We start from the raw sequence: 12822 nt of genomic DNA on the forward strand, positions 1-12822 counted from the left end.
CAAGTGGCAAACATGGATGGAAAGGTACAAATTCAACCAAGAATTTTTTTTGTTTTCTCACATTAGTATAATTATAATTGATGAAACAATGCAACAATATGTATTAGTACAGAAAATGCAAAACCACACTTTAAAAATTCGCAGCTTTCATGGTGGAGGGGAAAGGTGCTGCTACAAAGTCCTGTGTCACCCCAGGTAACCTTCTACCAGGGATTCTTCCTACATTTACTGCCATCCTTCTGATAATCCTTTTCTGAAATTAATTTGCATCTCATTGGCAATAGCTGCTACTGTCATGCTTACATTAGCTGTGTCCTTAAGTATCCTTTGCAAACCACACAGCATTTAATCTAGAAATCTGCATTAAAATAGTAGCAATAATAATAAACATTAGAAATAGGCCTGACATACTCTTTAGCCTTGCAGGAGTGACTTTGAGATAACATCAGCTGTTTGAAACTGGAAAGCTTCTAAGCAGGCCCATCACGATGAAATGCAAGTAGAAAATATTAAAACTAAAAGCCTCATAGAAGAGAGATGAGGAATAAACTGAAACATTTGTTTATGTAATTCCATTATCACTGACAGATAAGCAAAGTGTTTTAATGAGACTGAAATGCAGTCTGAGATTACCTGTGAAGAGAAACTGATGCAAATTCATCACGTATACTCCAATTAGTTTGATACCCCAACTAGCCCTTCCCGAAGCAGTATTCTAGGCTATACCTTTTCTTGACAGGAATACAGCTGACATAACAAACTTCAAATCACTGGGCACAATGCATCAGTTACATTTCCCAAAACCAATCATTATGTATAGATTTCTTATTTCATTGCACTGAGTGCAGTAAATTTGCCAGTACTTTATCATCTCTAACCTTATAGAATTTATTAATACTTTTTATCTAAAATCCCTGTGGCACACCAGAAGTTTCACATTAGAAAAGAACCCCAAAAGTTTCAGAATTAATACTTTAGATAAGCAACCAGAACTTCAAATGCTCATCCAAAGTTTGTCTGAACTATTTTGAACTTCATTTCTAAGTCCAAGGGAGTTTATTTTTGGAAGGTTTACTCCAAAGCTCCTTCTATGGATCTCTCCAAAAATTACCACGACAATAGCTTTTCTTCAGTGACTGGGCAGTTCTAGAACCTGTTTCTTCTACAGGTTAATGAAAATAACAATATTAAGCATTGTAAAAAAACATTGCTGTGAGATGCCTTAGAAAAAAAGCTGCTCTCAGAACAGCAAATTTTTGTTTTCTTAAATCATTACGATTTGGAATATAAAACATAGGAGGTATTAGAAAAGTATTTTATTATTGCAATGAACGCCAGATTTTCAGTAAACTGTGTTTCACTGCAAGTGTAAAGGCATGCAAATGTACGAGAAAACAGTTGAACAGGTAAGTAACAATTTTGACATGTAACTGTTCATTTGTGCATGCTAATTCAATTCTTTTTCTTCTGATATTTGGATATTAAACTACATTCTATCAAAGCAACCCAAATATGTGAGGAAGGCTTCCTGCATTGACTCTGGATCAAATCAGAATATACTTATATATTTGTGTATAATCATTGAAAAATCTGTTTATCTTTTCACAGATTCCCCCCCCCCCCCCGACCCCAATCTTCTGGTACTATGTTGCTAAGCTAGTCTGTGGATTGAATTTTGTTTTTAAATATTAAGTGAGCCTTATTAAAAAGCCTATTAATGGTAATTCTATCTTTTTGCACACAGAATTCTTTCAATACTCCACCTCCTCTTTTTCTTTAATGCAGGGATACTACAATCCTCTATGAATTGAGCCAAATACTATTTGCTGATATATATGGTGGTTTTTTTTGTTTATTTTTTTCCCCACAGTCATGACTCACTTTGAATTTTATTAAAAATTATAGGTAATATAATATTATCCTACAGGAGAGAGAAACAAACAGCCACAGCTAGTTCTCTAGCTGTTTTCTCCCCATTTATATAGAACAATCTCTAGGCAAAAAAATCTAAGATTGAGGGGGGTGAGAACAATGAAATATAGGGAAGAAGTAAAAATTTCTTTTTGCAAGTGGATTTCATTGGTGTTTCATTTTTATGTTTTAAATTTCATGGATTTTTACTCAAACTATTCAGAGTTGCAACACCACAACTGTGATTGTGTTTGGGAAGTGAGTGGTGAGAACTTACTGTGAAACTCTATGCCTCAACCCACCTTTTTACACTGATGTTGAACGAAGTAGATTTTTTTGTGTTGAAAAAATAATTTAAATTAGTCTATTAGAGTTCTGGTGCATTTGGGCACCTGCTTAATATCCCCCAGCAGGGATTTTTCTGGCTATCCCTAAGCTTGACGAGATGAGCAGCTTGGAGAATGCAAAAATTTACAAAATCTTTTACAAGGTAGTGGCCATTTCCCCCCCATTTTAAAATCAGTGTATAATAATTAAATACTATCCTTTTGTCGGCGTTCTCTTAATAATTGTTAATCTTCTGGTTTTGTATGATATTTTTCTCTAAAAGCTATGTTGCATTATACACATGAACATACACACAAGCTGTTTGGATGCCCCAAGCATGACAGTTTGCTCATTAGTTCCAAAGATAATTTCAATCTTTGGAAATTCAGAAAGTACAGTTCTCAAATGAAGTGACTATTTTAAAATCTAAAATTTATTTAACCCAGGAAAGCATATAGGAGGGTTTAGTTTGTGTAGCCACATATAGTTAATCCTTTTATGCTTCTGCTACTCTGAACCATTAATAACCATCAACGTTACGTTGTGGGCAAACTGAATTGATTATCAACCAACACAAAAAACAGGAAAGCTTGATTATTGTGGGATCTTTCAATTAGACCCAACATCATTAACTTCTCACAATTAAATTCACCCACTTCCTATTTCCGAACCTTAGGAATTCTTTCTGGGAAACCAAAGGAAAAGAAGGTGCTGTGTATCAACCATCTGAACCCTGGTGACTTGAGGGAACAAAGAATGCTGTAACAGCTGGACCTGTTTGCAAAAAGTATCTTCAGTGTCAGCACATCCATCATGACCAAAGTAATTTACTGAAATGGAGCTAGTACTGGTCAAAGATGCTAAACTTTAAGCCCTTAAGCCCTCAAACCTGCATTCATCTGCAGAGCAACAGATCCATACTTTCTCACCTCAACTTTAGTCTGAAGACAGCAGATCTAAAGATAAGAGGGGAGGTCATGCTCTGTTGCCACAATTAAAAGCAGTTTAAAATATGTTAACGAGGAACAGGTTTTCAGAAGAATTTAGTACCAGCAAGAGCAGAATGATGTCTCCTTAAAGGTCCTAAGAACTTAACTGTCATGGCAGTAGCTGAGGTTCAGCACCTTTCTATGATGCCCCAAGGTGTCATCTCAAGGTTTGGGTCCCCAAATACCTTCAGCAATTCATCTCCCTGTGCCTTTTCCCGTACTCTGACCTCTATGAGCATGCATTTACGTGCAACTATAATTGACACTGAGCATTAATCAGACAGTGGTGTGTTTTAGGCCTTAACTGCACTGTTTGAACTGCTGACCTTGAGAGAAAAGGTTTTATATACCATTCCCAATCCCTTAAGTCTTCCTGTCACTGCAAAGCAAATACTTGACTTTTATGGATGGATTCAGTTTCAAGTCTGTTGTTTTTCTAATGTTTTGTTAAAATTACAAAAGTGGCTTTTCAGGGAATGTTTGTAAACATAGGCACATTTTTCATTACAGATTATTACCAACACAGACAGGCTTTTGTGAAATAGTGCATGATTAGAGATAAGCGATAAAATCCTGCACACAGGAACACTGTCTGTAGAAGTATCCCGAGAACTTAGAGATAAATAATACCAGAAGCAAAAGCAGATCGTATCTTTTCCCCTTTGCCAAACATTTTACGGTTATTGGTAAAGACTTCTTTAACCAAAGTGGTATGAGGTCACTCCTTCAGATCCACAGACTCCATCCCCTTTTACAGTGCACACAGCTCCACAGTTGCTGCAACCACGTAACTCTCAACCATCCTTGAAGCAACTCCTTGTTTCGCTCCTTTCTCGGCTCACGCCCTTTCTTAGTTTTTCCTCACCATTAGTCTCACTGGAATTTCTATGTTCTGTTTTTTTAAATGTTTAATGGCACAAACACAAATCACAAGTATATTCTCAAATATAATTCTTGTGAGTGCACATTTAAAAGATGAGTATGTGACCTCAAAGCTGTTAAAAATGTAGCATGGTACACTGACAGTTAACGTGGGCAGTCACAGCACAGTGACTGTATATATATATATATATATATGTAATAAAAAGAGGTTTTATCTGTATTTTCAAATAATACTTATAGGACTGAAATTACAGTATAAAAATTAATCTTGCTAACAGTAGGAAATGCATGTATAAATATTAATAACTACGATTAGTAAAAACGAAAATGAGATGCTAAAGTAGAGCAGCTGAGCATATGGTTATAATAGTCAATTAGTTCTCAAATATGATGTTAATTTGGTTAATTTTTTTGTTTGTTTGTTTTAAACTTGAATTGTTTTCTACAGATGGGCAAGTTTAACATTTCTGGTACTCCTAGTCAGGTTTCTGTTTCTTAATTGTAACTCAGAGCCACACACGCTGCAAGATCAGTCGAACAGTTACCATGTTAACTGTGATTGCATGAACTACTAAAGGCAGACTGGCTTGGAGGGCTTCTGAAACCTTTTGCAAGAGTTACGTACAGCTTCCAACCGTATCAATGGAGTGTCAATACTAACAAAGGTTTTGCACAAGGAAGCAATGGCCAGCAGCTCAGGATGCTGTGTTGGCATACAGTACCCTAGATATGTGAATTTGTGCTTTAGTAAAACAACTACTGAGGCACTACAGCTGATAGAAAAGAAAAACCCACACAATAGAAACCAGATTTAAAAGAAAAACAACAACAGACCAAAGAAGATCTTTGACAAAGATGTCAAATGAAAAAAGAGGAGTAAACAATTACAAATTGGTTATTAGCAAGAATAAGCAGCATAGCCAGGAAAGCCAGACTTTGAGATAAATTCTGTAGTGCCACAGCCAGCACATCTCCTCCCATGAAAGCTAATGGGAATTTCATTGCCAGGGAATTTGTCCATTAAAGTTTTGTAATGGTACTCTTCCTTACTTTGTGTAGACAGTGCAACTCTCTGTTTGCTTTAAAATTACAAAGCATTGTTTCAAACTCAGCAATACTTCTTTCTGCAGGAACATATGCTCATGGGGCTGAGCTGAAAACCAAAGTACTACTGAAAAATATTTCCACTCCTTTTTTTTTGTTTTGAAAGTTTTGTTGCGCTTTTTCCCTATTCTCTTTTTTCAATAAGGCTTCAAAACCTCTAGACACTGTCTGTTCCCTAAGAGGGCTAATGATACCTGATAGCAGCAGAAAATCAAAAATAAAACCAAACCCACAGAAGATACTTATTAATTTAGACTTGAACAACATATATAAAATTATATATATACAAAATAAAGTTAATATAAGGCAACTCCCAAATTCACAGCTCAGCCATTTTCAGACCTTAAAAAGAGCTAATTGAACTCAGTTGTTATATAGACACATTATTTTCAAAACTCTTTGAAGAAAAATCTGACAAGTCCTTGAAACAAGGCTGAAAAATGCATTTTATCTCCAACCAATTAGTCATGGAATCACTTCTATGAGAAATTGGGGCAAAACATTAGAAAAAAATCTCTGCAGTTTATGAGCATCCTACCTTTCTTTTGCGCAGTTTCACTTGACTGTCTGAATGTTCTTGTGTGGTCGAATGATCCCTTACATGTAAACACTGAATGTCTTCTGCTGAACTGACATTTGAAAGGCATTTGTTTTCAGGGGCCACTTGAGGTTCTGCGAAACCACTTCCATCCAGACCATTTTCCACTGCTGGGATGAGAGAGCAAGGAGAAGATTGCATAAGGCAGTCGCTGGATTCCACTGCTGAACATAGCTGTCTATCACCGCTGGTGCATGATTCAGAAGAAATCCCACTCTCTACCACATTACACTCAGACTTTCCAAGCCCGTCTTTAAAAGCATCAGATTTCCGGCGCTGTTGTGCAATTACAGCAGTATGAAGCAGCTGCTTCCCAGGCATAGCAATTTCTTTCACATTTGGAGAATTAGAAAGATTTTCTTTCTCTACATCTAATCCTTCATTTAAGCCTTCGTAATTACAAAGCTCCAGGCCTTGCCCAATACTGCCACAAACATCGTCTTCTTTCATCTCCTCTTTAGGAACTGTGTCACAGCCAGCTTCCTTACTTATATCTCCAATTATTCCAGATGCTTCGGTTGCCTTGTTACTCTCTGTTATTGGTACCACCTGTGTTAAGGAGCCTGCTCCATTCAAACTCTTCTCTTCATCGTTTGGTTCCCTTCCTACAGCAGTGATGTGGTAATTAACGCTATCCAGGTTGAGTGCTGAATAGTCATCATCGTCATCAGACACGTGGACTAGAGTTTCTGTGCTGGCCTCCAGAAAATGCTCCTCATCCTCGTGGTTGTCGTTCTCATCCACCTCCTTTGAAACATTTCCCAGCTGCTTCGCAGGGAAGCCAATCAGCTCTCCGCTATAACAGCACTCTGGAAACGAAGCGCATTTTTCTTTCCGGTCTGAGCTCAAAACTTCATCTTTTTCCATACTTGTCTGCAAGTTATCAGCTACAAGTCCGTGACGACATGCTGTATTATACTCCACAGACTCCAAAGCCAATCCCATCCACTGGGTCACATGCTCTTCCCAGCTTTTCTTCCTGATTGCTAGAGACATGTCATAACAGTTCAGCAGCCGGCTGCGAGGTACCTTCTGCGCAGGACCAGAGGAGATGTCATGGCTGCTGTACACTGCTCCATAGGGACAGAGGGTTTCATCTTTTTAACATCTGCAAGAAATAAAAAAAAATAAAAAAAAATCGGGTTACTGAATCATCTCCAAATAAAAAAAGAAAAAAAAGAAAGGGAAGGAACAGTTTAAACAAAAGTGTAAAAGTAAGATAAGACTGCAGGATGAGAAGGACAGGAATTTAGAAGACTGTTTTGTTTAAAGTTTTAATGCTTTTCATACAAAACTTGACAGCACCCATAATTCATTATAACTTTTTTTCTCATTAGTCTCCAATATCAAGTAAACAAAAATGGTATAAACAGGCGCATGGACAGGCAAGTAGCTCTGGAGCCAAATTTTGACAATAAGTCTCTCTTCACTATGTCTGTCATAAGGTATTAATTTCCATGGGTATAAATGGCATTATGTCTTATGATTGCTTTGCACACAAAGTTATTTTGTATTTCTTCCTCACCCAGAGATACCCGTGGAGTGCAGAATTCTGCCTGTTTTCCAAAGAGATAGAGAAGAACTTGAGGGTTATTCCAAATTTACCAAAGTTATAAACTGCTTGTCTTAGGGTAGCTTTGGCCCATTCAGTGGCTCTCATTTTTATTGTTATTGTTTCACCCTCTTCAGGACAAGTTGTACTTACAAGTGTTACATGAAACTTCAAGGGAAATAAGCCATTGTGTGGTAATAAAACATACAACCCTAGGAAAACTAACTGAAGTTTTTGGCAGATTCTTTACCTTAAATACATCATAAAACAAGCCCACCCTTGGTGATTTTATATTTGGGATTTAACTACTGTAAGGAAGGGAGGAAACCCTTATTTAGGCTGGGGCTCTCCAGAAGGCTGGCTTGTGTGGTCAGCCCTAACTATGCCGCTCCCCTGGAGCATGGGACTCTGCCAGAGCCCACTGTCCCCACTCCATTATCTAGGTGGGTATTTGTCACTGGCTGCTCTATCAGGCCTTCTGGACGATGGCATTTGAGATAGGTTGATCTCATGCCATTGCATGTAGGAATTAGCACAAAGAAAATACCTCATATTAATTTATACATTATGAAACAAAATTAACAAGTTCTTTGTCACATAACATGGCAAAACTTCTGGCCCGTAAAACATTAGAGGTTCAAGGAGCAGGTGCTTCTACTTTTCGCTCCCTGCGTAAGAACTGTCAGCACTTAGCATGGATCTGCTTATTGATTTCAGCAATAAAGAAGATTAAGTACTGAGTTTGTTCTGGGTCATTTCAGTCCACTAAGGCAAATTCTGATTGCCCACCAGGCCACAAAGATGCCTTGACAAATCACATGCCTGAAGGTATAAAAGTATTCGTCTTGAAAGAAATGCAGAATTACGCCTGTGCAAGTGAACCTCAGTAAATTATGTCTTGACAAACTGACTTTCAGGATAGAGTTGTATACGCTCCTAGATCTTTAACCTTCTTTGAGGATGGCAGGCTTCATTTTGCATTCACATTTTCCACCTCTGTGGAGACTGTGCTTAAAAAGAAAATATATTCATAGGGTAAGAGAATTCCATGCACAAGTCATTAGCGTGTGGGAGGCTGAGGAAAGCGGAAAATAACACACAAAGCCAGGCCAAAGAAAATTATCTGCTTTCAGAAGCAAAATTTGGTTGTAACAAGTTAATACAACTTTACAATTCTTTTTTCTTTTCTGGTTGAATGTGAGAGAAAGCCTAAATATCAAGATGTAAAATCAAAATATTGTACAAATTTGCATTCTTATTCTGACTTCACTTCATATTTTTATTCTCCTACCATTTCTAAGTGTCTGTGGTCCAAAATTACCACAGGGTGCACATCAATAATACTTTTAACTTTTACTACACCTTTTCCTGATGGACCCTCAAGCTCTTCAGAAGCAATTAAATTAGCTTTGCAACACTTTGTTTTGACCTCTGAAAAGGGGCAGCTTTACTAGAAGGGGCCCTATGATTTCTGCTGCTTAGAGAATTAGCACTGCTTGGAGTTGCACCTGGGTGCAACTCATTTGTAGCTTACCTCTTTCTTCCCTGCTAGAAAAGTAGCTCCATCTACTTTACTTTAACTAAGAAAATTAAACGTTGTTATGGACATATAGGGGGATTTCTGACAAAAATCAAGAAAAGACAGCAGTAATATTATGTGTAAAAAGCTAAACAATGCATCTTCCTAATGACATACATGCATCCATCTACCTGAGGTTTAGGCTGTTCTTAATATACAGAAGGCAGGCACGCAAAGAGTTAATGGGTGTGTGTTAATCTTGCTGCTGCTAAATGGAGTTACACGTGTGCAGAAAGGGGAGAACAGATCCCTTACTGTTTTACATTTTTTGGATGTGGAGAGTTATATTTCATGGGGGATGAAAAACAAATAAATTTTACTTTAGGAACCCTTCTGTTTTACTTGTGCTATCACTAGTTTTTGCTGCCTCATAGACTGCAGAAAAAATGATTAAACAGGAGAATATCAAATACTTTGCTTGAAATGCAAGAGAAATAAATATACGAGAAGGGTACTTTCATTGTTCTTTAAAATATGAGCTTACGTTAGCAGCGAGTATGAAAAATTTACCTTAGATATGCCCCCTCTCCGGGCAGCTTCAGCTATCAGTCTCTGAAATTCCCACAATTCCCATGGCACATGGAGGAGCCCCTGGTTTGAGGGATGCTTACTTTTCTCCTGTTCCCCCTCCACTCCTCAAAGTCTGCTTTATCTGCCACAATTCAGCTTAGAAATTCTTTTCCTCCTATAATTGCTTGACTGTTATGGGCCAACAGGGAACATTTTCCTCTCTTCTACCTCTGTATTCAGAATAACGTATTTCCTTTGCACTCAAATGCAGGCACATAAGCTGTGCTTTGGAGGATTCACCATTCCAGACCTCTGAATGAGATCCATAACCGTGCTCCTTTCTCTGCCAAAGGACAAAATGCACTGCCACTTTGCAGAAGAAAGGGCTCCTGCCTGGATCTCTCCTTTTCTGCTATAGTTGCTCACTCTTTTCTTTACATGCAACATCTTTTGTCCTGTGAGAAATGCCCTCCTCAAGACCTTTTGTGCTCTACAAGGGAAGAAGCACCCCTCTTTTTCCCTTTCCATCATTACCATCCCACAACTAGAAGCCTTTATATTTGATTTTTCCAGATTTTTAAGATAGGCAGATGAACTCTTAGCAGTCTGTTGAAATGTTTTGCAGAGTGAAAAGACATTTTTTTCCAGTCAAAGTATCTGTCAGTATGATACAGTCCACTCAGCTGCTCCCATAATTCAGACTCATATTTTGCTTTTACTTTTCAATAGTGCTGTTTGGTACTGCTAAGCACTATTAAGTTTCTGAAGAATTAAGTTTGAAACAAAATATGAACGATGGACAAAAAAATCTTGACCCTGGGTGTGACTTAAGGAGTACTGCCATTATTGATGCAGTAAGCAATTCTTGACCAAAGGAAATGGAAATGAGCAGTGGGGCGATCATGCTGCAGCAGAACCCCCTTCAAGCACCCACTGTGATGCTTCACGGTGTTTATAAAACAAGATGTCACTTCAGACTGATTTTGTAATAATTTACTGCCTGTCTCCTTTCACTGCAAAATATAATGGAAATGAAAAATAGGGCATGCTTTTATGCTTGTTTATTTTTGGAAGTTGTATATCAAGTCTCACGGAACTGATAGTTATGCAGCAGATAAAGCGCAGAGTGAAGCGATGCATAAGATGAACCTGTAGCCTCTCCTATAATCACATTGTCTAGCATTTTCCTTCAAGGAAGATTCCTGTGATTTTTTTTTCTTTTTTCTGAGAAGCTCAAATTAATCTGTTTCCAGCAGGCTTTCGAAATTCAGAGAGAGAGGTGTCCTTTCTTTATCTCATGAAATTCCATTCAGGCTTGGCTGTGCTGTGCATTTCTCAAGACACATTTTACCTTCTCTCGCTTGCCTCTTCAAGAAATGTGATGGGCTACAAGAAGTATCTTTAAACAAAACAGCCCCGATACCTATGACTGACACTCCGCAAAAGCTGTACAAGCTGCAGCAGAAAGATCTAGGAGTTGGAGCTAGAGTGAGAATGGGAAGTGGAAGAAGTTAATTTACTCGAATGTCTGTCTCTGTGCTACTCAGACCTGCCAGAGACCTTTCTGGGCCACAAGATGGGACACAAAAACGTCCCCATTACAAGAGTGGGGAGGCAGGGGTGCACAACCAGGGCACTCTGGTCCTCCACCTCCTCCTCAGCCTTCCAGGACATGGCAGCAGAACCTGCCTTGATTTTTACAGGGTGGAAGAAAGGAGTAAGGAAAGAAATGTGGAGCCAATCAGCAGCAACAACCACCCCATGAGATGGGGTAGTGCACTCTATATTGCAATTAGGATGGCAGGGCTATGGCAAGAGCAGGTACAAAGAAGATGCTGCCATTCAGGAGGACACCTTGATGGCATGGACAATGACACAAGTCTGACATCCCCACTGTCATACTGACAATTCATAGCACCATGCACAACCTCCTCCACATCATAATAAAAAGAAAGCTTTGGAAGGGAGAAAGGCACAAAGAACATGGGAGAGTTGACTAAGTGTACGTGACAGGACAGCTTCAGAGAGGGCATCCCAGGCAGTATAGTCCCTACTGTCCTGCCAGTGGAATTCAGTTTTTGCTAAAGTTTTACATGCGATGCAAATCTTTTCTGCGAAAAAATAATGCAAAGCATTAGTTTACGAACTTACACAGAGATGAAAGACCGTTTCATTACATTTTTTACATAGCAGGCATACGTAAGCAACGGAGATCAAGCAGAAATATTTATTTTGTTATCATTATTTTATCTTCGTAGGTCTGTGACCCCAGTCAGCAAACTTTGTTTAAGGAAGTCTGAGTGAACAGGGTCTGTTTCCTATAAACTCATCTCACATCTTCCTGGTCTGGCTTACATTCAACTCTTTCAGTAACTCCATACCAAGCTCTGAGACAGAATGTTGTTTACAAATAATTTGAGATAAAACATACGCCTCTCAGTCTTTGCTCAGCTAGTTATTTTAAAAATATCTTCTGTTTTAGAATTTAAAATCCTTCCTTCTGTTATTTCCTGGACATATACCACCTTTTGAATCTTACTGAAGCAGAAGCTCACCTTGTCTGCAGTTCCTATATAAACAGCCTTTGGAGTGCGTAGGCATAGACCATGCTAAACCCTGATGTCCTAGAATAGAAATATAAGGATTATTTGTTGTAGGGTATTAATCTAGTGAATTTCCCTAATTTATTTTATATATAAAAGATAATAATGTAGGATCAACTATTAAAAACTGTTTCTACTAATAACTATTTTGAAAATATTTACAACTTTATTTTAAAAATCAGAAAAGGCATAGTACTTTTAAGACAAGTACGCCTTCATAATGAAATCATAAAGCAGTTGAAATCTTTCATATAAATTTTAATGGTAAGGTTTGCATGTATATGGATGTGATGCACTTATGTGTTATAAAAGTGAACACAAGCCAGTAATTTAGCTGTTGCTGACTTTTGTACAGATAAACACAAACATAACCCAATACCGTCTTTTCTCATGGTAGTTGTCCTTTTCTTTGGGGAGATACCTTACTCGTTGTTTTCAGCCATGAATTAGTGGACAGAAATAGAAGTACAGTCTTTGGGTAGCAGTGACAGGTGGTAAGTAATTAATACTTGACTGAAATCCATAGCCTAAGTGCCCTTGGCTCCAACAGAAGAGTTGGGCCTTCTGTGAAAGTATGCGACACATACTTCATAATCTCACTTTTCAAGAAAAGCTAAGGAAGTCCTGCCTACACTAAGACAAACAGGTATATTAAAACTGACTAAGGTACATTCTGTATCACAGAATCACAGAATCACAGAGGTTGGAAGGGACCTTTTAAGATCATCTAGTCCAACCAATGAAAAAAAAAAAAAAAAAACAAAAAC

General features: G+C 38.1%; 1 protein-coding gene across 1 annotated transcript in view; it reads right to left on the reverse strand.

Moving 5' to 3' along the window:
- Positions 1 to 12076, reverse strand: part of DLC1 (DLC1 Rho GTPase activating protein) — a 218709-nt gene extending 206633 nt beyond the window's left edge. The window contains exons 1-2 of the mRNA XM_074154818.1: positions 12008 to 12076; positions 5752 to 6919 (exon numbers count right to left, since the gene is read on the reverse strand). Coding sequence (XP_074010919.1) covers positions 5752 to 6807 — 1056 coding nt within the window. The 5' untranslated portion in view covers positions 6808 to 6919; positions 12008 to 12076. The remainder of the gene's footprint in view (positions 1 to 5751; positions 6920 to 12007) is intronic.
- Positions 12077 to 12822: the final 746 nt, after the last annotated feature.

Source organism: Numenius arquata, chromosome 10, assembly GCF_964106895.1.
Source record: "Numenius arquata chromosome 10, bNumArq3.hap1.1, whole genome shotgun sequence".
NCBI lineage: Eukaryota > Metazoa > Chordata > Aves > Charadriiformes > Scolopacidae > Numenius > Numenius arquata.